Here is a 27,584-nt window from a genome sequence, read left to right on the forward strand (position 1 = left end):
TTTTTCGAGAATTTTGGAAATAAACAGAAGGTGGGCGACCGGTCGGTAGTTTACCATGAGGTCAGGATCGAGGTTAGGTCTTTTGAGCAGAGGATGAATAACCGCTTTTTTGAATGCTAGGGGAACAGTGCCGGAGGAAAGTGATAAGTTTATAATATTTAACACTGATGGACCTAATAATACAAACAGTTCCTTGATAACTGTTAACTTGTGTACTTACTGTAAAGCGCACTTACATTGTGCACTAAGTTCTCATTCAATTGTGCAAGTGCACCTAATTGTTGTGGCCTTTGCATACACAGTATTTATATGTTCCATGTTATAACACTTTAATGACATGTCCAGTTACATTATTGCACTATAGCTTTTAATATGGTTGGGAAAACACATGTTAGGAGCATACATTGTGTTTAAGCAGCTACTGTATGTGTTATTGTTTTTTTTCACTCAGCCGTCTGCTTGTCATCAGGACACAGCCCTGGAACAGGAAGACAGATAAACACCAAAATAAATAGAAATGTCCCTTTTACCATAACATACATTTTGCGTGCGTATGAATGAATGAATATATATATGTATGTATGTAGAATATATATATATATATGTATGTATGTATGCATGTGTGTATGAATATGTTTATATATGTGTATATATATATGCATGTATATACAGTATGTATGCATATATATATGCATATATATATGTGTGTGTATATATATATACATACATATGTACCTGTATATAGGCTCCAGGACACCCACGACCTCCAGAGGAACAAGCGGTAGAATATGTATGTATGCATGTGTGTGTATATATATACTGTATGTATATATATACAGAGTATTACACATTAATTTCTGCTGACCTGTTATTCCATCATATTTATGGATGTTGGCCGGGAAATTGAGACAGCCAACTTGCTTTTGGAACACTTCAACATCTTTGGGCTCCATCTCTCCGCTCCTTGCTTGAAGATGAATATTAATGCAGAATATTCATTTGACAATATTGTGTTTGTAAACACTGATGTATGAATGAGGGAAGTGCAGACTTACTGAACAGCAGGATGAATCTTCCAGTGACGTCGCCGTTACGGAAGGTGTCTGTCCACAGGAGACAGTCAGAGCAGGTCCTCAGGATGTGACCTTTGTGCTCCGCCAGGTTTTCTTGGGAAAGGAACATCATTTTCTGACTTATTAGATTTAATCTTTGATGTCTCCTATTATAAAAACAGTGACACTGTAACAGTTGTTTGTGTCCCTAGAGTCTGTTTATGAGCACCAAACCCTCACTTGTTTGCTCCACACTCCAAAAGAGTGGGCAAAAAAGCCTCTTTGCTACACATCTTTGAATCCAATCTGGAACTTCTGCGACCTTCCACCATGGCAGCTGTAAGTTTGATCTTTTTTTTTTTCTTTTTTTTCAGCAGATAAGCCAACCTAGCCGATAAGATGTTAGCACTGTAACTCCCATAGCTGTACACTTAAAAAAAACAGTCAGTAAATTTTACAGTAAAAAACGCACTGCTTAGTCACCAGAATTTTACTCAAATATTAAAATTAGTAGGCCTATTGCTTTTCCTTTTACGTTAAAGCGTTGGTAGCTCTGCTGCCAGAATTTTCGTGTAAAGATAACAGCGGTACTATTTTCCCATTTACAATAATACATTGTGATAACGACCATAGATTTCTGTCAAAAAAAAACCTGGCAGGAAAAAATAACAGTGGTACTGATTTTCCATTTACAGTATTGGAAAACTTAACATTTTGCAGTAAAATTCTGGCAAGGTGTTACCTTTTTTTTTTTTAATAACCGCAAATGTAGTAGTGCTCTTCAATTTTCAGTAATTCATTGTAAAAAACAAACAAACAAAAAAAACCCTCAGTTGCCAAAATTTCACCATAAAAAGAGTGGTACTATTTTTCAAATTACAGTAATGCACTGTAAAAAAAATAATCTGTGAATTTTATGGAAATATACCAGCAGCTAAGTCACTAGAATTTTATTGGAAAAATAACATTGGTACCTTTTTTCAATTTACAGTAATTCCATGTAAAAACCACCATACATTTTAAAAAAGGATTATGGCAAGGAGTAGCCAGGTTTTTGTGTGTGTTTTTTTACCGCAATATCTACAGTGCATTACTTTAGACAGAAAAAACAGCATCCCTGTCATAGCAAAACATTTGTAGGTTTTCCTAAATGTTACATTTATTATACCATGTGATATTTTATTATACAACATCTGTTATGGTAGATTTTCTTTACAGTCTATGATATGTCACATATAGCATATTAAATCATAGCACATTCACTCAAGCTGTGGTAAGCGGGCTCCATCTAGTGGTACGCCAGGGAATCACTTGTTTAAAATACGGCGCTGTATTTCCCTATATTCAAACACAGTGTTACTGTTCCAACTGTGTGTAATGTTACAGTGGCCAAACATTGTAAATATACTTGTTAAATAAAAGCTCTGCCTTGTTTTTAATGAATACCTTGGCCTACTACGCTACTGTATTTTAACATTGGTCATTATGGTGGTACTTGGTTAAAAAGCCAACCACTGTAATAGCAAATATTTTAACATATGCTATATATCATACAATTGTTATAGTATTTATTTACAGTGTATGACATATGTTACATGTCTTAGCATATTATATCATACCATATGATACAGTATATCATCCATCATATTATATCGTACCATATGATACAGTATATCATATATTATATCATACCATATGATACAGTATATCATATTATATCATAACATATGATACAGTATATCATATATCGTAACATATGATACAGTACATCATATTATATCATAAAATATGATACAGTATATCATATATCATAAAATATGATACAATACATCATATATCATAACATATGATACAGTATATCATATACCGTACCATATATCGCACATACATTAATTATACCAGAATCTTGCATATACTGTATATATAATACAAACAACTGTATATTCTAACTTATTACATATCATGAGTGCAGTTGGGTGTTTGATGATGTGTTGGATTTTGTACCCTAGGAAGTGACCGTACAATAGGTCATGTTTCCTCATCTCTTATGGTAGGCTGACCATACGTCCTCTTTTCTCCGGACATGTCCTCTTTTGTGTCCGGGCGGGGTTTCTTAAATGCCTCAAATGTCTAGGGATGCAAATTATCGATTATTTCATTAATTGATAGTTGATAACCTTATCGATCGATCATCGATTAGTTGATAAAGCGGCGTTTTCCCCCCATCTGAGATTTCCCCTCAATAAGGTACAAAATCAAAATCAAAATTTTGCTGGTATAAAATACAAAGGACATTGTATTCCCTAATCAAATGTTTATTTGATACAAAAGTAAGTCATCTTTGTAACATGAGGAATATAATATAAAGTGCACTTTAGTCTTGTCACACATGCAAGACTTGGTAGTGGCAGCAGCCATAATAGCTAGCTTTATTTTATATAATCCCTCTTGAACTGGGAAAGGTGCCTAATGCCTATCTGTCAACTTGAAAAAATACAAGGAAGACATCCCTGAAAATTGTAACAGCAGGCAGCAAATAAGTAAGCCTGTTGGCTGTTGCAGTCTGCTGCAGAACTTCACCTTTGGACTCAGGTGAGGCTGACAAGAACTGAAGTGAAAAAACATGTCACTCACTCACTACTGTAAAGACAAGAAAAATAAAGTAACATCAAGTGCACAACATGCACAATGCACATCTTAGTCTGTCTCACAAACTATTAGAAGGCTAGCAGCCTGCAAGCTGCAACATTAATTGAATCCCTCTTGAACTGGGAAAAGTGCCTATATGACAGTCAACTTGAAAAAATATAAGGCAGACATCCCTGAAATTGTAAGTAACAGCAAAATAAGTAAACCTAAGCCTGCTGCAGAAGAACAGTCATTGATTCAACTTAACATTTGGGCTCAAGTGAGGCTGACAGAAGAACTGAATGAAAAACATGTCACTGCATAAAATAAAATAAAGTGCATGCACTATGCCAGTCCTCCATGTAGTGGCAAGTGACGGTGATATAGCTCTCTGTTGTATTTGACGTCCAACAGTCAGTGGTTATTGCTACATGCGTGTTGGCCAGTCGTGCTTTCAGCTCGGCTTTCTTTCTTTTGTAGCGAGCCTCTATGCGGGTTGTTATTGTTTCTCGAGAAGGGATTTGGTAGTCTGGCTCACAATAGTTCATCAACTCACGAAACCCCTTGCCATCCACAATGCTTATAGGCAGCATATCCTTTTCAACCATGTTGCAAATCCTCTGGGTGATGCCCTCTGCCCGTGCGTCATCACACACCGCTTTTCTTTTGGAAAACGCTTCGGCGACGGAGGGCTGGCCTGGCCGTGCTCCGCCTCCACTCTCTCCTCCAAGCACAGCGGCATGTAAACTTTTTAGGTGGTAATTTAACGAACTGGTTGAATTGTTGTACTTCAAAACAGCCTTACATATTTTGCACGTTGCATCGTCCTCTTTTAGGGTGAAATGTTCCCACACAGCACTTCTCTTGCGTCGCTTCATGTTTGTTTTTCTTCTCTCGCATGTGGACTCTCATGTGTACAGCGGACATGTAGGGCTGGTCACGTGATGGTGTTGCTGCTTGGAAAAAGTACAATAAGCAACAACTCCCTCGTGTGGACTAGCGAGGTATAAACTCAGCATTACCTTCACACAGAAAACCACCGCACCGACCGTGACAGAACGGAATTGTCAATTAATTGAAATCGTTAATTTTAATCGGGTAATTTCTTAACGGCAATTAATCGAAAATCGATTAATTGTTAACATCCCTACAAATGTCCGGCATTTTGAGTTAGGGTTGCATGTATTTTCAATGTACGTCCAAGGTTAAGTTAAGAAGGGGTTCAACAAAACAAACTGTGAAGGTGTGCGCACGCAGAAACATTTGTGAGGGAGGGGCAGAGACACAGAGCGGGAGAGCTAGTGAGTGGAGAACTGGAGACAGACATGAAAACAAGAAATGCCGAAAAGTAAATGCAACTTCACGGATGTTTTGCGGAAAAAGTATTTGTGTTTTGGTCCTGGCCGTGACAAATGGGAAGCAGAATGCACTGTGTGCAAAGCAGCAACGTATGTATCTGTGGCAAATAAAGATCTACAAGCCCATATCGACACTACAAAGCACAAAACAGCTGTGCAGGGCGAGAGCTTGTCTGCCGTTTTTTGTTTAAATGTAATTAACTTCTTTTGAGGCATTATTTATGTTTAGATTATATACAAGAGGTTATTTTGAATATTTCTACCTCTGCACTTTTTTTTCCAAAACTGTGAATGTTCAGAATATAAGTGTGACTAATTTTGTTATACTGTCAAGCAGTGTTGACGTTAACACACTTTTTGTGTCTTTTTAACGCACTGAAATCAGAAAGGACGCAGATTTTTTTTATTTTACCATTTGCGGCCCACAGTTAATGTTTTAAGGCCCACGGCACATTCTAAAAATACTATTAAAATAAACAAAAACATAACAAAAGTGAAATAAAAAAGCTTACAGGTGAAATGTAATTTAGAAACAGTTGCAATGTTGACTAATAAAACAAAAATGTTTTTTTTTCTTTCAAACTGTCATTGCTCAAAACATAATAATAATAATAATCAAAATCAATGTTATTATGAATTATTGACCTATCAAAGGTTCTGATTACTTCACATCAAATATTCCACTTAGAAAAATATTTTTGGTGGAAGATTTTGCATATTTTGTGTGTTTGCCATAAAAAACATAGTTTTGTTTGACAAAAAAGGGCGGAAAATAAACAAACAAAAAACACAACATAAAAAAACTAAAACATTTTGAAATGAGGAATAGATGTGAAGTTGATGTAGACTCCAGAGATTTAAGAGTTAAATATAAAATGTATGTATGCCCTGGCACACCATTATCATCATTTCATGACCCAAGCAAAACACTTTTTACACTTTTATACTGAAACAAATACACCTACAACTTATTAAATAAAAACATAGAAAAAAATAGCAGCAGCGGTAAAGTTTAGATCCATGAAGGAAAGAAGAAAGTGAATGAATGTTTATAACTGAATACATTTACATATGTATACACATTTGTTTTCTTTTGTATTTTTTTTTTTAATGAATTAAGTAACGTTTATGACAACCTTTTTCCAAAACACAACATAGAATGTGAGATACAACCGGATAATGCATACATTTGTCATTTATTTCCAAAACGCTTACAAAAAAGTGGGACCCCAAAAATTTACTGTGGCACCCCATTTTTATGACTTGATGGGGTCCCTGGGACCCCATTTTGAAAATTCCTAGCGCCAACACTGCTGTCAACGGAGGAGAAAAAATGCTTTATTTAAATAAATATATTATTTATGAAGCAAGTTTGAGTATCATTGCCAAATTTTCACCTAGTCCCGGCCTTGGTGTGCTGCCCGCCTTGGCACGCATATATGTGTCCTCTTTTTGGGATTTCAGAATATGGTCAGCCTACTTATGGTCCACTTACTGCGAAACATGGTGGTAAGTCCGACAGTTGTTGCGTTCACTTCACCCAAAATACAACGATTGCTGTGTGGGACAAAGCATATTTTGCCAAAAGTTCCTTTGAAAGATTCTTCTGATGAAGGGACTCACAAGCAGCGATCGCCCCATCTTAGCGTCACCACGTGACTCTGCAGCGTCAGCGACAAGTCGATCCACGAGCTTTGCACCGACTGCATGGCCTTATGGTACTGCTGGGGGTCGCCAGCTCCCATCACATACACCCATTTTCCAAATATCTGCAAGGGAAGCAAAATCACAATTGTTTTGTCGTTGTTGTGCTTTGCAGAATGGCTCAAAAAAACGGTCTGATATTAGCCAAAAAACAAGTATCGGATGATATCGCTATACGCGCCGATACACGGAGTCCTGCAGCGTGTTTACTTGTGCAAGTTATTTACAAAAAGGTAAACATACATTCATGAATAAATCATTATTATATTCATGTTAGCATAGCATTTAACATTGCTAGCGATTAGCGCACTAGTTGCCAGCGAGCTACTAGCAGTGCTATCCTGTTGTATTTGAACATCTAAGTGATGCACAATAACAAGGTACCTATAGGACCAGTTGTATTTAAAACATACTTTTATACAGGATATGTATTAACTCAATCAGTTTGGGGTCCTTTGCCCAGGAGCTTGCTGCACAGCTACACAGCAGCTAAGCACAAAATAGCACGCTGGCTAGACACACATAAGTGTCCTTAATTTAACAATATCGCAGTCTAAAAGATAATTGTCAATATAAACAAGCAATAAATAATCATAGTTGCATATTAGCGATGCAAAATATTAGAAAGTGTCCTGTAACAAACGTGTCCGCATCATTCCACCCACTCTGTCAAGCGCTTAAATTAATTATAGTGAACACGAGGTGTCGCCAAAAAAGAATTACCTCTCCATCTCAAAAGCATAAACCTGACATGAAGTTAGTGTTTTTTTTTATACATTTCACTTGATCAAACTTTTTCCAACATCCTCCACTACAAAAAAAAAGTACGAACCACGATTCGTGCTAACCCTAATCAGGTCAAATGTAGTGACATTTGTAATGCTGTAAATGGCGGATGAGCATTATGAAACACAATACAGTGTCAATACAGTTAATGAGTGTGCCATACACTCACCAGGGCGTCATTTACCATTACTAATACATACCGTTGTTCTCTGTTTGAGTAATTACACTCGATCAAGCCGCACTATAAAATAGTATATTACATTATATTACATATTATATTAAATTATTACAAGTGTGTACTTGATTTGTGCTGATATCATATACCTGTATATTATCTGTTGGCATCGGCCAATAATCAAGGCTCCAATTGGAAATTGAAAAGGTTGTATCAGGACACTCCTACTTTGCAGTAATGTAGAATAGAGATGGGATTTATGGCTCTTTGAAGAGAGCCGGATATTGAGGAGCCGTTCTATTTCAAAGAGCCGTTTGAAAGACTGGCTCGTTATAATACTTACTTTTTGGTTTTTGTTTTTATCAAAGAAACAATTACTAGCATCAGTTATACGATAGGATGTATATCAGAATAACCAAATGTACACATATATCTTACTCTACTGGTGAGAATTATTCTGACATTTTGACCATAATCTTATTTTTGTTGTATTTTCATTGTAAACATTCCATAAGGAGGTGCCATATTTAATGCTTGGACAGTGACGTCATTAGTTTGAATTTTCCCTCATCTAGCAACATGTGTAGCATTTTAACAGTAGAGAAAAATACACAAATAAAATAGTAATAAAATGCATTAAAAATTAAAATAATAAATATATAATAAAAAGTATGTACTACTATACCTGGTGTGCGTACACTTTAACTACTACTCTTTAGAATTATGGTTCTGAAAAGTGAATCCAAAAAGAAGTAATAATAATATATAATAATAAAAATAATAATTTCAACATATATATATATACACACATATACATATATACTGTACATACCTATATACATACATACATACATATTTGTATGTATATATACTATATTATGTATGTATATGTTACACAGCTCGAAAGATGGGCCAACTCTTTCGTTGTGCGACACATTTATTTTTCAGGATCAAGCTGCAAAACAATTGACACTGCGTTACAACTGGAGCTTGATGCATATGCTTCTTTTCATATCACGTACAGGCAGACTTCTTCTACAAAATACAATGTCTGGAGTTGAACAATTTTACAAATATTCCAAAAATATATTTATGTATACACATACACATATATATACACAAAACCCCTTTTTACTATTTCTATCTACCTTTGAATCATGCTCTTAATCACTGTTTAATAATGTATGGATTGTATTTATTATATGTATTTATTAGATGTATTTATTTATGTCATCTTATCATTACTTTTACTCAATCTACTGTCCTATGTGCGACTGTAAATCTACTGCCTTAGCACACACTAACAATAGTTCAGCTTTGACACACGTGTCTGTGTGCTTATGATCAATACAACACTCAAAAGTTCGTTTAGCATGTCCTTGTAACATAAATGGCATTTAACATTTTATTTTCAAGTATCTCTGAGGAGTTATGTTGTGAACTTACTCTTAAACTAAAGCGAACTGTATTTTGCTTCGTCACCGTGGTTACCCTCGGACCAACGTCCGCCATCTTAGAAAATACCCTGAATGTGACTCGTTTTTAACTCATAACATTCACAAAACAGACATTAGCTTAACATTGCTTACTCTAAAAGGTACAGAATAAATTCTACTACTGCTTGTATGTGTTATATGCAAACAAGCTTACCTGCAAAACAATTGACACTGCGTTACAACTGGAGATTGATGCATATGCTTCTTTTCATATCACGTACTGGCAGACTTCTTCTACGGCACCAGCTACTGATACCAACGGCACCAAGCACCCTCTGCTGGTGTAACTAAATATCGCATGCTGCATAGAAATACATAGAAAACCTTGACATCACAAAACAGTAGTCTATAAACAGTATTTAAATCAAGTTTTCTGACCTTAAAGAGTTTTTAATGGGGGGGCAACTATTTTAGTCAAATTAAATCACTTAGTGCCACATATAAATGTATATATATATATATATATATATATATATATATATATATATATATATATATATATATATATATATATATATATATATATATATATATATAATTTGTTGAAAGGACTAGTTGGTACAATCCCTGGGGACTCTGCATGGCAGGGGCGTCCTCCTCCCTGAGCCAGGCTTGCACCTGACCGCATACCTAAGTGAGGCTAGGTGACACTGCTGGGAGGCTTTTCCACCATTGGGACACATCTTCAGTTGTGTGCCCCAGCGTCACGGGGTGTTTCGGCCCGGCTTACCACAAGACACCCTCTGCTGAGGAAGGGCCCACCCCAGGGTGATCAAATCCCTGGGTGTGTGTGTCCCATTAGGTGTTAGCCTTAGCAGCCCAGCTGGTGTCACTCCTCCTCAACCACAACCAATGGCTCGTCCTCTCTGCTGTGTTGGCCAGCTCTTTAATGGCCTGTCTGTGAGCCTGCCCCCTGACTCCAACCTCCCTAAGGAGCTTTGCTGTTGTGCTAGCTACAAAGCCCCTACAGCCCACCTCCACTGGGCGCACCCTTACCCTCGCGCTTTGAGTCACTAGAGAAAAGCGCTATATAAATATAATTCACTCACAATATATATGTATTTATAAATATACATACATACATACATATGCATACATACACATATTAATATATATATATATATATATATATATATACACATACATATATATATATATATATATATATATATATATATATATATATATATATATATATATATATATATATATATATATATATATATATATATATATATATATATATATATATATATATATATATGTATACATATATATATATATATGTATGTGTATATATATATATATATATATATATATATTAATATGTGTATGTATGCATATGTATGTATGTATGTATATTTATAAATACATATATATTGTGAGTGAATTATATTTATATAGCGCTTTTCTCTAGTGACTCAAAGCGCTTTTACATTGTGAAACCCAATATCTAAGTTACATTTAAACCAGTGTGGGTGGCACTGGGAGCAGATGGGTAATGTGTCTTGCCCAAGGACACAACGGCAGTGACTAGGATGGCGGAAGCGGGAATCGAACCTTGAACCCTCAAGTTGCTGGCACGGCCACTCTACCAACTGAGCTATGCCGCCCCAAAAAAAAAAAAAAAAAAATATATATATATATATATATATATATATATATATATATATATATATATATATATATATATATATATATATATATATATATATATATATATATATATATGTGTGTGTGTGTCTGTATGTATACATGTAAATATATGTAATGTATTTCACTGTTCTTATGTGTAAAAATACATTTATCCTTAAATTTAAAAAGAGTTAATCTAAATGGTAAGTTTCCTTAACTCTGACTCATTCTCTTGTCCAGTTGCCAGTCGGGCGGCACGCAGGTGCGAAGCGAGCAATTACCGACACCAAACTTGCACGTGCATAAAAAACGGCTCTCAACCGGGAATCGGTTCTCATTGTTCCATTAAAAGAGCAGTTCAAAAGACTCGATTCGTTTGCGAATGTCACACCTCTAACATAGAACTACACTGCGCTACATTCTCTACCAAAAAATAAGACGATAAAAATAACGAAATGTTACCAGTTTTGGATCCTCTGGCATGAAGGGTTGGACCAGGTCCTTGCAGTCTGGTACAGAAGCATCACAAAATGTGGCGAGGGCCAACAAAAAGGTAAAGGCAGGCACGAGAGTCATGTTGAACTGCCACACTGCAGAGTGTTACTGCCGAGCATTGATCTCTCTCTCGAGAGAAAAGAGTGCTTTTTTTCAAAATGGTTACCGTAAAGGAGTGGAGAAAAGGTGAATTCTGCACAGGGGAATTTTGTTTCTCATCATGTTTTGACCGAGCGCTGAATGAACATCTTGACGCTTGAAAGGACTCTGGGCCAAGTGCCACCATTCGCCAAAAGCTTTTCTGCAGTGTAACAAAGGTCGATTTCCCAGCAAAGGGTCACCACAATGTTACCCGGCAACAGTCTTTGTGGAAGGTTCTTTTACTAAGGGCTTAGAAAAAATCAGTGAATAATGTTTTATTTTGTCTATTCAACTCGTTTTTGTTCCGACCTAAACAATTATTGTACAGTACAGTTCAACGTGTCTTCTAGTTATTCCATGTTTATTAAATGCCTTGGAAAGTGGTATGATGATTCCATGACAGATAAAAACAGCATCTCCAACACCGAAAATCAAGTTGAAGAATGGTTGAAAAAGATTGGCAAGTCTGGTCTGCCTGGGAAATACAAGTGCTGGATCTACCAGCATGGCCTACTCCAAAGACTTATGTGGCTTCTCACTGTGTACGAAGTGGCCATAACAACAGTTGAAGGGTTGGAGAGGAAGTTCAACAAGCATCTTCGTAAATGGTTTGGAATACCCCCAAGCTTTACATCTACGGGGCTCTACATAAGGTCGGGTCAGCTCCAGCTCCCCCTGTCTTCAGTTGTGGAGGAGTTTAAAGTCGCAAAATGCAGACTTTCCCTGACGTATAGGGACTCCCAAGATCAACTCATCAGGGAAGCTGGAATAAGAACAAGATCTGGCAGGAAGTGGGCCGCCAGCGCTGCTGTTACCCAGGCAGAATCATCTCTCAGGACCAAAGATACCATCGGAAGCCCTTGCACTGGAAGACAGGGTCTAGGAACATCACATTTCCAGCAGTGGTCCAAGTCCACTCCCAGGGAAAAGAGGACAATGATCCAGGATGAAGTTCGAAACCTTGAGGAAGAAGGAAGAAGAGCTAAAGCCGTCGAGCTCGCAACCCAAGGTGCCTGGACAAGGTGGAACCTTCCCAAGAGGACCGTGACGTGGAGTGAACTGTGGAGGCTGGAGCCGTTTCGTATCTCGTTTCTGCTCCGAGCAGTATACGACACCCTGCCGACCCCAGTCAACTTGCATAGGTGGGGAATGAGGGAGGACCCGCTGTGCAGGTTGTGTGGCTGTAAAGGAACTATGGCGCATATTCTTTCTGGGTGCAAAACAGCATTGACCCAGGGAAGATACAGGTGGCGCCATGACAGGGTGTTGGCAATGCTCGCAAACATCTTAGAGCGAGAGAGGAGAAAGAAACACCACGCCAAAACTAAGCCACTGCTGAGCACCATCACCTTCGTGAAAGAGGGTCATAGACCAGTTGTCCAAGGCCAAGCCAAGCAAAACTTCCTGCAGTTGGCCCAGTGTTGGGAGATGGAGGTTGACCTGGGGAGGAAGCTCCTCTTCCCAGAGGCGGTACTGTCCACCACTCTAAGACCAGATATAGTTATGTGGTCCCCAGTGGGAAAGAAAATCATCCTGGTGGAACTTACTGTCCCATGGGAGGAGGGATGTGAGGAAGCGGCAGAGAGGAAGAAAACAAAGTACCAACAACTTGTCCAGGACTGCCGGGACAAGGGGTGGATGGCATGGCTGATGACAGTGGAAGTTGGATGTCGAGGATTCCCTGCTCAATCTGTGTGGAATCTGATGACAAAGGTCGGATTGAGAGGTCACTCGAGGAAAACAGCCGTTCGTACGCTGGGAGAAGCGGCAGAGAGAGCCTCCTGTTGGCTCTGGCATAAAAGAGAGGACAATAGCTGGAAGCCTGGATGAGAGGGGCAGTGATCTGGCCAATCACTGCTGACCCACCAACCGGAGAGTGTTGTGGTTAAGGGTCGAAACACTCGGTGAACGTTGGGGACCACCTGATGACCTCTTGTCCAGGCCAAAGCTTTATCCATTAGAAATGGATTAAAATAGCATCTTTGATGTATTTGAAAACGTTATTCCCCAGCACAAGGGGACATTTAAGGACACCCTGCGTTAGTAAGACATTTGCTCGTCTGCACGTGCATGTTTCAAGTTTTAGTTTGCAGAGGCAGGAGTCTCAGTCTTCCTGTTGTCAGGGCACATGTCGTCTGAAAAGCAAAACACAGGACAATGATGCAACAGGAAAGTTGGAAGTGCATATAAAAGTGAAAAATTACGTCTCACTTGTGCCCATAAAATAGTACTCATCAGGGAAATTAAGACAGGCCGCTTGCTTCTTGAAGGTCTCCAACTCAGAAGGCTTCAGTTTACCAGTTCGGGCTTAAAAAAATGGAAATAATAACATTATAATGAAATAATAACTGAAGTAAACTGATATGGTTGATACAATCCCAACCTACAATTAAAATCAAAGCCACAGGCCACATTAAATGGCAACAAGTGATGCACTTCTGCAGAATGACAAAATGATATTGATAATAATAATGATATTGATAATTTCACGAGACAAAATATTGATAAAGTAATCAAATATTAAAATTATGGTTAGCCGATCTACAACTAATCAAAATGTGCAATGACAATTTGTACCTTTTAATTTTTGTCACAAAAATATTTACTACATTCGGTGTCTGCTTACACATCATAAAACATTACATGTACAATTTTCAGTGAAAAAGGGTTTACATTTCTGGTCTGGTCTGTCATTTGTTAGCTTCATAGAAAACTAAATTGGATTTTCATGGTTTTTGCATAGCAAAAAAAAACATCTGAAAGTTTTTTGTAATAAATCCATATTTTTTATTTTGTATATTATGTACACAGGTTTATATAAATATACTTTTTATACAGGATAGAATATAATTTTATATACAATTGTATTTGTTTATTTTATTAATATTTGCATAACAGAAAAAGTCTAGTTTATTAATATAAAATAAAAATATTATACAAGTATATGTTTAATATGTATAAAACATTGTATATTATGTTTAATATAATATTTAATATAAATCAAACATTATATATAATATTTTTTATTTTATGTTATAAAGATGAAAATTATTATATATTATGCTTAACATATATTAAATGTTATCTATCCATCCATCCATTTTCCCGACGCTTATCCGAGTCCGAGTCGCGGGGGCAGTAGTCTAAGGAGAGATGCCCAGACTCCCCTGTCATCGGCCACCTCCTTTAGTTCCACAGGGGGGGCACCAAGGTGTTCCCAGGCCAGCTGTGAGACATAGTCCCTCCAATGTGTCCTCGGTCTGCCCTGAGACCTCCTCCTGGCTGGACATGCCCGAAACACCTCACCGGGGAGGCGTCCAGGAGGCCGTTGTTGATGCCCGAGACATTGCAGCTGGCTCCCCTCAACATGAAGGAGCAGCGACTCTACTTTGAGTCTCTCCCGGATGACCGAGCTCCTCACCCTATCTCTGAGGGTGATCCCAGACATCCTGTGGAGGAAACTCATTTCTGCCGCTTGTATTGGCGACACTGTCCTTTCGGTCATTACCCAAAGCTTGTGACCATAGGTGAGGATAAGAATGTAGACTGACCGGTAAATCAAGAGCTTCGCCTGCTGGCTCAGCTTCTATTTCACTGCAGACGCTGCACCAATCCGTCTGTCAATCCCGCGTTCCATTCTTCCTGCACTTGTGAACGAGACCCCAAGATAATTGAACTCCTCCACTTGAGGCAGAACTTCACTCCCGACTTTCCCCGGTAGGCTGAGAAGTGTGATCCCTCTATAATTGGAACCCACCCCAGATCTCCCTTATTGAAAAGGGGGACCTGTCACACCGTGGTGAGAGAAGTCCTGTTTTGGGGTTGTCTGGCACACTTCCTGTTTTATTTTGAAAATTCTAATCCTCCTCTCGTTTCAGGCCACTTGCCCTTCCTCCTGTGTCACTGGTCTGATGTCTCTCCTGATTGCCTGATTGTGCCCACCTGTGTCACCCTCCCTCATGTGTATATAGTCCTCGTCTTCCCCTGTCTTGTTGCCAGAGTATATCGTCTTGCTACGTACCTCCAGCCTTGTCCACAGCCTTGAACCAAGTTTGCTAAGTATTGTCTCGCTTTATTTATTGATTTCTTTGTTCCCTCTGTGAGGGTGATTTTCTTTTGCTAAAGTTTTTCGGTCAAGTCTTTTTGTATCAATTTTCATAGTGCTTTGTCTTCCTTTTTTCCTCCTTTTGGAGCGCTTTTAGTTTACAGGCCTCTCAACACTTCATAACATACTTTCTGTTTATAGCTTCTCGACTTCTTTGCATGAGTGATTTACCTTTTTGTATATAATCATAGATTGTTGGTTTTTTTGTTATTAGACTCGTATAGAACTTTTGCTATTGCCTTTTTCCTCCTTATGGAGTGATTTTCTGTTTATTGCCTTATGCCCTATGCTACATATCCTTTTGTTGCTTGAATATATCATAGATTTTGTAGCCACTTTGTTTTAATCACTCTGTCCAAGAGATAGCAAGGAAAACTATCTAAAGTCTGAGTCAATTGTCACTCTTCTGCACCTGAGTCCTCATTTTCGCCCAGACTTAACAGTATACTCTGGCCAGTATGGACTCAGCAGAGGCTAAAGAACTGATGGAAATCCTGCGCACCAAGGAATCACGGCTCGCCCGACAGGAGGATTTTCAGACGGCGATGGCAGCAACCATGGGTCACCTTTCCTCCCAGCTACAAGGACTACTTGAGCAGTTTGCTCGACCGGTTCCAGCGTCCCAACCCCCCACGCCACCCGCTGCTCCCACTGTGTTTTCACCTCCTCCCGGAGCCGGATGCGAGCTGGCCCCTCCGGCGCCATACGCTGGCGCTCCTGGTTTGTGCAAAACGTTTTTAATAGACTGTGCTATTCATTTTGAACTGATGCCCCATGCATTTCCCACTGAACGTTCCAAGATTGCTTTCATGATTTCACATCTTACGGATAGAGCTAAGGCGTGGGCTTCTGCCGAATGGGGGCGGAACTCGTCACTCTGCCACTCCTTCACAGACTTTCAAGCTGCTCTAACCAAAACGTTTGACCCAGTGACCTCTAACAGAGACAAGGCACAAGAACTAAGCAGTTTAAAGCAGGGCAGCGGTTCCGTGTGTGACTACGCCATCCGCTTCCGCACGCTGGCAGCAGAAAGCGGGTGGGACGACACGGCTCTTTACGATGTTTTTCTGAAAGGGCTCAGTGCTTCCATACAGGACCTCCTCGTTCCCCTGGACCTACCCGACAATCTAGATGCCCTCATCGCGCTCGCCATCAGGACGGACAACCGACGGGCCCAGCTCAAACGACAGCGAGGTGGAGGATCGGAAGCTGCAGAAAGAACCACCCATCCTTTAGCACCTAACTGGTCGACGACTCGGCGCACACCCCCGGAGCTACATCCTCACTTACGCACCAACCGGGAGGAGGAGCCCATGCAGCTGGGGAGAGCCCGACTGACGCCAGAGGAGCGACGCAAGCGGCTGATGGAGGGGAGATGTTTTTACTGTGGAGAGGGTGGCCATCTTGTTGTTTCGTGTCCAACCAAGAGATCCCAGGCGGTGAGTCACATTCCGGCTGTTCCTCAGAGGCCACGCACTCTTACCAAGATCACGTTAACTCATCACACAGTCACAATTATCGAGGCGTTAATAGACTCTGGGGCAGATGAGAGTCTGATGGACTGGGGTTTAGCTAGGAGACTAGGACTCAAGTCAGAACCACTAGTTAAACCCATTAGGGCCAGGTCTCTGAATGGTAAGGCGCTTTTCACCATCCCACACATCAGTGAACCTTTCCAAATGAACATTGACGGCCATCAGGAACAAATTTGTCCATATTTGATTATTTCTCCTTCTCATCCGTTGATCTTGGGGTATCCATGGCTGTACCAGCATAACCCTCGTGTGGACTGGAAGACAGGGATGATCAGTGAATGGGGAAGGGAATGTACCCAGAACTGTATTTTTTCCGCTGTCCAGAAAGAAAGTGTAAAGGAAATTAATCTTTTCTCTGCCAATCCTGTCACAGACTCAGAATTTCAGGACCTGAATTCTGCCCCCCCCTGTTATCACCATCTACGACAAGTCTTCAACAAAACAAAGGCCCTGTCACTTCCACCCCACCGTTCCTATGACTGTGCCATTGATCTACTGCCCGGGGCCACAATTCCCAAGGGGCGTCTGTACTCCGTCTCTGGTCCAGAAAAAACTGCGATGAACGATTACATCTCGGCATCACTGGAAGCCGGCTTGATTCGCCCGTCATCATCGCCAGCAGGAGCAGGGTTCTTCTTTGTGAAGAAGAAAGACGGGTCGTTAAGGCCCTGCATCGATTACAGCCCCCTGGATGACATTACCATCAAGAAGCGTTACCCTCTTCCCCTCATGTCTTCTGTCTTCGACCAACTCCAACAGGCTAAAATATTCACCAAGCTGGACCTACGCAACGCTTATCATCTGGTCCGAATAAGAGAGGGAGACGAGTGGAAGACCGGGTTCAACACACCCCATGGTCACTATGAATACAGGGTCATGCCTTTTGGTCTCACCAATGCCCGGGCCGTGTTCCAAGCCATGATTAACGAAGTACTAAGTGACTTCCTGGACCATTTTGTCTATGTTTATCTTGATGACATATTGATTTATTCACCTGACAGTGACACTCACCAAGACCATGTAAATCAGGTTTTAAAGAGACTCTTAGACAATGATCTATATGTTAAAGCTGAAAAGAGTGTTTTTCATGCCGACACTGTTTCCTTCCTGGGCTTCATTGTAGCCCCTGGAAGAGTGCAGATGGATCCGACTAAAGTTAGCGCTGTGGCCGATTGGCCGACACCTGACAGCCGCAAGAAAGTTCAGCAATTCTTGGGATTTGCTAACTTTTACAGGCGGTTTGTCAGAAACTTCAGCGCAATAGTTGCTCCTCTCCATGCTCTTACCTCCACCCAGGTGCGGTTACATTGGTCTCCAGAGGCAGAGAGGGCATTCCAGACGCTCAAGCACCGCTTCACCTCAGCGCCCATCCTCACCATTCCGGACCCGCAGCGCCAGTTCGTCGTGGAGGTGGACGCTTCTAATGAAGGAGTTGGAGCAGTGCTGTCTCAACGCTCTCAGCAGGACGGGAAGATGCATCCCTGTGCCTTTCTGTCGCGGCGGCTGTCCAAAGCGGAAAGAAACTATGATGTCGGCAATCGGGAGTTGCTGGCGGTGAAGCTCGCCTTGGAGGAATGGAGGCTTTGGCTCGAGGGGGCCGAACACTCATTCATCGTCTGGACATATCACAAGAACCTGGATTACATAAAGAAGGCTATGAGACTCAACTCTCGCCAGGCCCGGTGGGTGCTTTTTTTTAATCGCTTTTCCTTCTCGCTCTCCTACAGGCCGGGGTCCCGCAACGTCAAGCCAGACGCCTTGTCACGATTATTGGACCCCGAGGCCAAGCAACCTGAGACTATCCTTCCACTGAACTGTGTGGTAGGAGCGGTAACTTGGCCAATAGAAACTGAGGTAAAGCAAGCTAACAGTGTGGCCCCACCACCTAGAGAATCGATTGTTTGTCCCCACTGAGCTGCGTCCCCGGGTGATTCATTGGGCTCACACCTCGCTGCTTTCGTGTCATCCGGGAGTTAAAAGAACCATGTTTGTGATCTCCCGGCGGTTCTGGTGGCCAGCCATGGAGACAGAGGTCCGGGAGTGCGTAGAGGCCTGTTCGGTCTGTGCCAGGAACAGGATGTCTTCCAGGTCTCGCATGGGACTTCTCCAGCCGCTCCCCATTCCCTCCAGACCGTGGTCAGACATCTCGATGGACTTCGTTACAGGCCTCCCGGTCTCACAAGGTAACACCACCGTCCTCACTGTGGTCGACAGATTCTCCAAAATGGTCAGATTCATCGCTATGCCTAAATTACCATCCACCGAGGAGACGGCAGAGACTATGATGACTAATGTATTCCGAGTTCATGGATTTCCCAAAGACATTGTTTCAGACTGGAGACCACAGTTTGTATCACGGTTCTGGGGGGAGTTCTGCCAACTCATTGGAGCCAAGGCCAGCCTGACATCAGGATATCATCCGGAAGCCAACGGCCAGACCGAACGACTTAACCAGCAGCTGGAAACCGGCCTCCGGTGCTTGGTCTGCCAGAACCCCTCCACATGGAGCAAACATCTGGTCTGGGTAGAGTATGCGCACAATTCGCTGCCTACATCAGCCACCGGCCTCTCTCCCTTTCATTGTGCCTTAGGGTACCATCCCCCTCTCTTTCCAGAGAATGAGTCAGAAGTGTCGGCCCCCTCCGCCCATGCCATGGTCCGACGTTGTCGCCGCATTTGGGCGGCCGCCCGTCAAGTATTGACCAGACAACGAGATCGGATGAAGAGAGCGGCAGACTGCAAGAGACGACCTGTGCCTGCGTACGAACCCGGTCAGAGAGTCTGGCTTTCAGCCAAGAACCTACATCTCAAGGTCACATCAAAGAAACTGGCACCACGCTTTGTAGGTCCATTCCCAATTACCAAGCTCGTCGGACCTGCAGCGGTTCGGCTTCGTCTTCCCCGATCCCTCCGCAATTATCCCACCTTCCACGTCAGTCAGGTCAAACCAGTCAAAGAAAGCACCATGGTCCCAGCCACCACGTCCCCTCCACCACCCGAAGTAATTGAAGGTGGACCAGTATACAAAGTTAAACGCTTGTTGGCAGTGCGCAGCCGGGACCGGGGCAGACAATTCCTGGTGGATTGGGAAGGATACGGACCTGAAGAGAGACAGTGGGTTCCTTCCAGCCACATTGTCGACCCCATTCTCATCAGGGACTTCTACAGAGACCACCCTGAACAGTCTGGGCCGTCGGGAGTCGGACATAAGGGGGGGGGCACTGTCACACCGTGGTGAGGGAAGTCCTGTTTTGGGGTTGTCTGGCACACTTCCTGTTTTATTTTGAAAATTCTAATCCTCCTCTCGTTTCAGGCCACTTGCCCTTCCTCCTGTGTCACTGGTCTGATGTCTCTCCTGATTGCCTGATTGTGCCCACCTGTGTCACCCTCCCTCATGTGTATATAGTCCTCGTCTTCCCCTGTCTTGTTGCCAGAGTATATTGTCTCGCTACGTACCTCCAGCCTTGTCCACAGCCTTGAACCAAGTTTGATAAGTATTGTCTCGCTTTATTTATTGATTTCTTTGTTCCCTCTTTGAGAGTGATGTTCTTTTGCTAAAGTTTTTCGGTCAAGTCTTTTTGTATCAATTTTCATAGTGCCTTGTCTTCCTTTTTTCCTCCTTTTGGAGCGCGTTTAGTTTACAGGCCTCTCAACACTTCATAACATACTTTCTGTTTATAGCTTCTCGACTTCTTTGCATGAGTGATTTACCTTTTTGTATATAATCATAGATTGTTGTTTTTTTTGTTATTAGACTCGTATAGAACTTTTGCTATTGCCTTTTTCCTCCTTATGGAGTGATTCTCTGTTTATTGCCTTATGCCCTATGCTACATATCCTTTTGTTGCTTGAATATATCATAGATTTTGTAGCCACTTTGTTTTAATCACTCTGTCCAAGAGATAGCAAAGAAAACTATCTAAATAAAGTCTGAGTCAATTGTCACTCTTTTGCACCTGAGTCCTCATTTTCGCCCATACTTAACAGGACCACCACCCCAGTTTGCCAATCCAGAGGTACTTCGGTGGTTGCCGCCATGACAAGCACCAACCGCCTTGCGACAACAGCTCTGATCATCATCAGCAGCAATGGAGGTACGGCACACGGCCCATTCGGACTCAATTCCCCCACCTCCATCGCAATGTAGTTGAAGCTGTACCGGAGGTGCGAGTTGAAGATCTGGCGGACGGGAGCCTCTGCCAAACGTTCCCAGCTTACCCTCACTAAACGTTTGGGCCTGCCGCGTCTGTCCGGCATGCTCCCCTGCCCCCTGATCAACTCACCACCAGGTGGTGATCAGTTGACAGCTCTGCCCCTCTCTTCACCCGAGTGTCCCAGACATGTGGTCGCATATCTGATAAAACAACTACAAAGTCGATCATCGACCTGCGACATAGTGTGTCCTGGTGCCACATGCACTTATGTTTGAACATTATGTTTGTTATGGACAAACTGTGGCTAGCACAGAAGTCCAATAACAGAACACCACTATGTTTCAGATCGTGGAGGCCGTTCCTCCCAATCACGCTTCGTGGAGGAAGTCCAGGCCACCAGGTGCTCGCTGACAAGCCTTTACCCTGGACCTGGCTCCACAGTGGGGCCCTGGTATCCCTTACCTGGGCGTGGTGCTGTTACTGGGTCTTCTTTTCTTCATAAAAGTCTTTTGAATGGCTCTTAGTCCGTCTCATCACCTCGGACCAGTTTGCCTTGGGAAACCCTACCACGGGGCATGTAGCTCCCGACAACACAGCTCCTCGGATCATTTGGGTACTCAAACCCCTCCACCACGTTAAGGTGGCAATTCATGGAGAAGTTATTTAAAAGTTATCTAAAATATTTTTATTTTATATTAATAATATGGACTTTTAGATATTTCATGCAAAAACAGAAAAAAATGGAGTCATTTGTTAGCCTAATATAAGACCAAATTGGATTGTTTTTTGCAAAACCCCAAAAAAATTTTAAGTCTATTTTTCTATAATTAAATAAAACTAATGTAATTATATATAATTACATGTATACATACATTTATAAATATTTATATATTTTATACATATTTTTTATACTAGAGTATATGAGCTATACAACTTAAATTGCTTTATCCATATATTGTCTCAACGCTTATGCAACTACACTATAGAAGTGTTTTTCATATATTAATAGTTGGCAAACATGAGCCAAAAAAAATCACCTTTTTTCACTTTGTGAGTAGAACATAATCTACATTTCATTACAGTTGTACCTATTTTCACTTCTGCGCTTTGTTGACGGTCCCTAAAACGTGTTTTATGTTTGCACATAGAATCCAAATCTCATTGGAGTATTGTGCATTTCCAAATGAAGGTGCAACTCCTCTGTATATTATGGGGGTTGTTAAAGTTGTATAGATGACCTAGTTTCTGCAGTCATGGCTCATAATACTGCACAATAAAAGAAGACGGACATACTTCAGAGGAAAAGTTATCGGTCCACAGATTTGTCGTGCGGCAGGAGTGTGGTGTCTTCGGACAGGAGGCACTCAGCGCAGGTCTCGTAGTACTTGCTCTTGTAATAGAAAGGGTGGCCTTTGTTGTTGTCTGCGGAGATATGAAAACAACGCTGATACATTTTCAATGTCATTGTTTTAGATCATGGGTCCAAACTTTTTCTACTTAGGGCCGCACACGGAAAAATTAAAGCATGTGGGGGCCATTTTAATATTTTTAATTTTTAAACCATAACAAAATATATGGATTTTTTAAATTATCCCGGGGACCATAAAGGGTCTCAGTCATTAAAATGTTTAAAATAAGTCAAACTATTATAGTTTTTTATTTAACGCTTACAGTAAATCACTATATCAACTTCAAGTTGATATAAAGTAATTAAAAAAAACGTTTTTATGGCTTTTATGTCAAAAACAACTTTGTTTTTTATAGTAAAACTGAAATATGCAGTATTTAGTATTTAGAGCTCTAAAAGATCAATAATGCACTGATTTTAATTATTTAATGTTTTTGAGTAATCACAGTGAAAAGATAAATACAATACCACCAAATATACTTGGGATCTAAAAGGTGCCCCACTCATAAAGTGATACATTTTTATTAGGTTTTTCTTTTACTTTCAACACTTAAGTTAGGAGATCAACTTCAGATATATCTGTCGATTTTACGTTTGAACTATTATTTTGTTTGTGTTATGCTCTTTTGTCAAATAAAACGTTGATGTTTTTATATGGCAAAGACACAATATATGCAATATTTACCACTTAAAACATTTTAAAGTGAAATATTTGAAGTAATTGGAGCCTTAAAAATACTTCATTATAACATGGATTTTTTGGCATTATTTTTTTTTTTGAGCAATGGCAAAAAAAGAAAGAAAGACAAAAGAAAAAAAACAGCCTGCATGGCAGCTTTGTGTCAACATTGCAACTTTTTCTAGTTAGATTTTACCTCTTTCATTTTTATTTTTGCAATAGCATTTCCAGAATGTGTGGCGGGCCGCAAATGGCCCCCGCACTTTGGACATCCTGGCTTGGATCCTCAAGTATTCAGATTGCTTTTGTACACTAAGAACTAGGGTTGTCTCGATACCAATATTTTGGTACCGGTACTGTATTTCATGTAAAACTATTTCAATAATTTTGTAAATAAAGGGGACTACAAAAAATGGCATTATTGGCTTTATTTTAACAAAAAATCTTACTGTACATTAAACATATGTTTCTTATTGCAATTGGAGAAAAATGTTGTCCTTAAATAAAATAGTGAGCATACTAGACAACCTGTCTTTTATTAGTAAGTAAACAAACAAAGGATCCTAATTAGTCTGCTGACATATTCAGTAACATATTGTGTTATTTATCATTCTATTATTTTGTCAACATTATGAGGGACCAAACTGTAAAAATTGATTATTAATCTACTTCTTCATTTACTGTAAAGATCGGCTTACTTCCTGTTTCAACATTTTCTATCTACACTTCTGTTAAAATGTAATAATCACTTATTCTTCTGTTGTTTGATACTTTACATTAGTTTTGGATGATACCACAAATTTGGGTATCAATCCTATACCAAGTAGTTACAGGATCATACATTGGTCATAATTTAAGTTCTCATGTGTGCAGGGACATATTTTCTGATTTTATGAAAATAATATGAACAGATTTTGTGACGATAAAAAATATTGATGGAATCATAGTAGTATCGACTAGATACACTCTTGTACTTGGTATCATTACAGTGGATGTCAGGTGTAGATCCACCGAATTACATTTGTTTACATTGTGACGCCGGTGAGCTATTGTATCCTCCTACAGTGTGTAGTGAAGCATGTTAAGCTTTTCCTCGTCCTGCAGGGATGATACTTGTAACAAAACTCACTTAATTTGTCGCCATTGAGGCGAGGATTAGTGATTTAAAAGTAGCTAAAATACTGCCGACTGCGGATGGGCGTTAGCCGCTAACTAGCTAGACATGTTTTAAAGTACCTCTTCCTGAGGGCGTTTCAGTGTTATAGCTTCATCTTTATCTTTAGTTTTTAAGCCAAAATGCGTCCATTCTCCCTTTTCTGTCTACACACTGTGTCTGCTTGTAAGTACTCCGTGATTGTGCACTGCCGAACATGCTCCTCTGCTTGTAAAACCAGCAATGTCACGAAAAGACGACGACGCGACATCATGCCTGTAAAAAAAACCCGGTACTTTTCAAACAGAGTATAGTACCCTTTTTGATTCATTAGTACTGCGATACTATACTGGTACCGGTAAACTGTACAACCCTACTAAGAACAATAACACATTCCACGTTGAGCTTTAAGAGGTTAAAAAATACAACATTTACCAGTTACAAATTGTACTGTATTCAGAATACTTCCACTTTAAAGGACTCAAGTGTATGATTTGAGAAAAATTAAGTAAAATTATACTTAAAAAAATGTAGATTAGAACAATTCGTAATCTATAATTATTAGTGGTTTTAGGGACTGAAAAGGACAAGATTGTAGGTAAACATTTTCTACCACCACCTTTTTTTATTTTTGGGAGGGGGGAACTGTCACGACCTTGCTGAATGATGAATCGCTTCCAATCAGAAAAATGCTACAAAACTGACACTCGGCAAGGGTGGAAAATGACCATAAACATATAATTAAAGCAATTCAAGACGTTTTGATGCAAAGAAATGGGAGTATACTCCAACTACTAATGTGTTTTTTTACTTGTCCCAGACAGAAGTGAAGGCAGTAAAACCCACAAAGCAAGTGACGTCCTCTCCAAGGAGGAAACTGAATTTGGTCATCACTCACTGACTGAAAATTATTGTTCATCCAAAACTTATGGTTAGTAATTTGTGTTTCAATGATTTTAAGCCGCGGAAAATAGAACCACTCTACATAATAATTCCCAATATAGCACATATTTTTTGCCTAACCTCTAAAAGTATACACTTTAATGACATATTATTCAGTTTCACATCCATTGAGGTGGTGTATAACAACTTTTGGACCTGTACATGTTATTTGAGGTGACGCTTACAGGTGGCGTTACTGGTCATGCCAGTCACGGTGACGTCAGCTGATCCCTGAAGACATCTACCCTCGTTCCTGAAAGGTGAGACACAGTCGGTGAGATATGGCGATAACGACTCAACGTCAACAAAGGAAAATGGCGCGCTTACAGGCGGTCACCCCAGTAGAGGAAGATGATGTCGCTCCGTGAGGATGCAGACAGTTCAATCCACGATGTGTTCACGACCACCAGGTCGTTCTTCAGGCCCGGCGTGTCCCATGAGCCCACATGGAGGACCCATTTCCCGAAGATCTGGCAACACGTCACCAAAAACACTCATGATGGAACCAAGACAACATAGAGTGGCCCCGGAAAGTATTCACACTTTTTCCACATTTTGTTATGTTACAGCCTTATTCCAAAAGGGAACAAATTAATTTTTGTCCTCAAAGTACCCCGTAGTGACAATGTGATTATTTAATATATTTTTTTCAATTAAGCAAATTTATGGTAGAAAAAAAGTCCAAAAAAAAAAGGATTCACACCCTTTGCTCAATACTTAGTTGATGCACCTTTGGCAGCAATTACAGCCTTGAGCCTTTTTGAATACGATGCCACAAACTTGGCATACCTATCTTGAGTTAGTTTCGCCCATTCCTCTTTGCAGCACCTCTCAATCTCCATCAGGTTGGATGGGAAGCGTTGGTTTTTATCCAGGATGTCTCTGGACATTGCTGCATTCATCTTTCTCTCTGTCCTGACTACTGAAAACCATCCCCACAGCATGATGCTGCCACCAGCATGCTTCACTGTAGGGATGGTAGTGGCCTGGTGATGAGCGGTGCCTGGTTTCTTCCAAACATGATGCCTGGCATTCACGCCAAAGACTTCAATCTTTGTCTCATCAGACCAGAGAATTTAGTTTCTCATGGTCTGGGAGTCTTTCAGGTGCATCTTGGGAAACTTTTTTACCAAGAAATGGCGTCCGTCTGGCCACTCCACCATAGAGGCCCAATTGGTGGATTGCTGCAGAGATAGTTGTTCTTCTGTAGCTCTGACAGAGTGACTATCAGGATATTGGTCACCTCCCTGACTAGACTAAGATGAATGCAAAAATTTACAGACACATCCTGGATTAAAACCAACACTTCCCATCCAACCTGGTGGAGATTGAAAGGTGCTGCAAAGAGGAATGGGCGGAAATACCTAAAGATAGGTGTGGCATCGTATTCAAAAAGACTCGAGGCTGTAATTGCTGCCAAAGGTGCATCAACTAAGTATCAAGCAAAGGGTCTGAATACTTATGTACATGTGATTTTTAGTTTTTGTTTTTTCAATAATAATTGTCATAATGGGGGTATTGTCTGTAGGATTTTGAGAACAAAAATATTAATTTGTTATTTTTTTGGAAAAGTACTCAAAAAAACTAAAACAGTTGCGTTATATAAACATATTGGCGTTTAAATAGTAAAAAGCCCACAATATCAATCATTCTGAAGGTTGTTGCACAATATATACTTGTTTAAAGTGGAAAACCCTTAATAATAGTTAATATTTTACAGTAATTTATTTTTGACTTTTTTTTTCTTACATCAATACGAGTGCATGCTTAAAAGTCCAAAAATGAGACATATTAAAAAAAACTAGAAAATGTTGCATTGATGCGTCATTTCAACTTATGTAAAATGGCGCATGATGTCATTGAGACATGTTGACGCAATACTCACAGGGCTGTGGTTGTCCAGTAAAAGAGGCTTCACCAGATCTTTGCAGTCATGTTCCGGTGATGCAGCGGCACACAAGGAGGTGAGGGCCAGCAGAACGACGACCAACTGTGCAGACATGACTGAGTGAAGATGGCGCAGCAGCAGACTGATGTCAAGGAGGCCTGCCTGCAAGATACCCCCTCCAAAGATGTGTTGCGTCACAGTGGGCTGCCACCAGGTCACATTGTATCCTGTTTATCTTGTTATATAACGG

General features: G+C 40.5%; 1 protein-coding gene across 3 annotated transcripts; it reads right to left on the bottom strand.

Annotated features, from left to right (window-relative positions):
* Positions 1-299: 299 nt before the first annotated feature.
* On the bottom strand, positions 300-27,583 carry LOC133652308 (uncharacterized). 3 transcript variants are annotated; one of them, XM_062050911.1, is made up of 8 exons: positions 27,332-27,467; positions 13,682-13,777; positions 13,073-13,605; positions 6,662-6,807; positions 6,534-6,595; positions 1,056-1,166; positions 866-967; positions 300-478 (listed from the first exon to the last, which is right to left on the bottom strand). In XM_062050911.1, exons 3-8 carry the CDS (start codon positions 13,265-13,267, stop codon positions 444-446), a joined length of 651 nt encoding a protein of 216 aa, XP_061906895.1. In that variant the 5' UTR covers positions 13,268-13,605; positions 13,682-13,777; positions 27,332-27,467; the 3' UTR covers positions 300-443. The 3 variants fall into 3 exon arrangements, 2 of the variants coding, with proteins under 2 accessions (XP_061906895.1, XP_061906896.1); XM_062050912.1 differs by having other exon boundaries at positions 11,297-13,605; XR_009826562.1 differs by lacking the exons at positions 300-478; positions 866-967; positions 1,056-1,166; positions 6,534-6,595; positions 6,662-6,807 and adding exons at positions 22,558-22,686; positions 25,632-25,699; positions 25,774-25,916 and having other exon boundaries at positions 10,940-13,605; positions 27,332-27,583.
* Position 27,584: the final 1 nt, after the last annotated feature.

This window comes from Entelurus aequoreus, linkage group LG06, assembly GCF_033978785.1.
Source record: "Entelurus aequoreus isolate RoL-2023_Sb linkage group LG06, RoL_Eaeq_v1.1, whole genome shotgun sequence".
Taxonomy (NCBI): Eukaryota; Metazoa; Chordata; class Actinopteri; order Syngnathiformes; family Syngnathidae; genus Entelurus; species Entelurus aequoreus.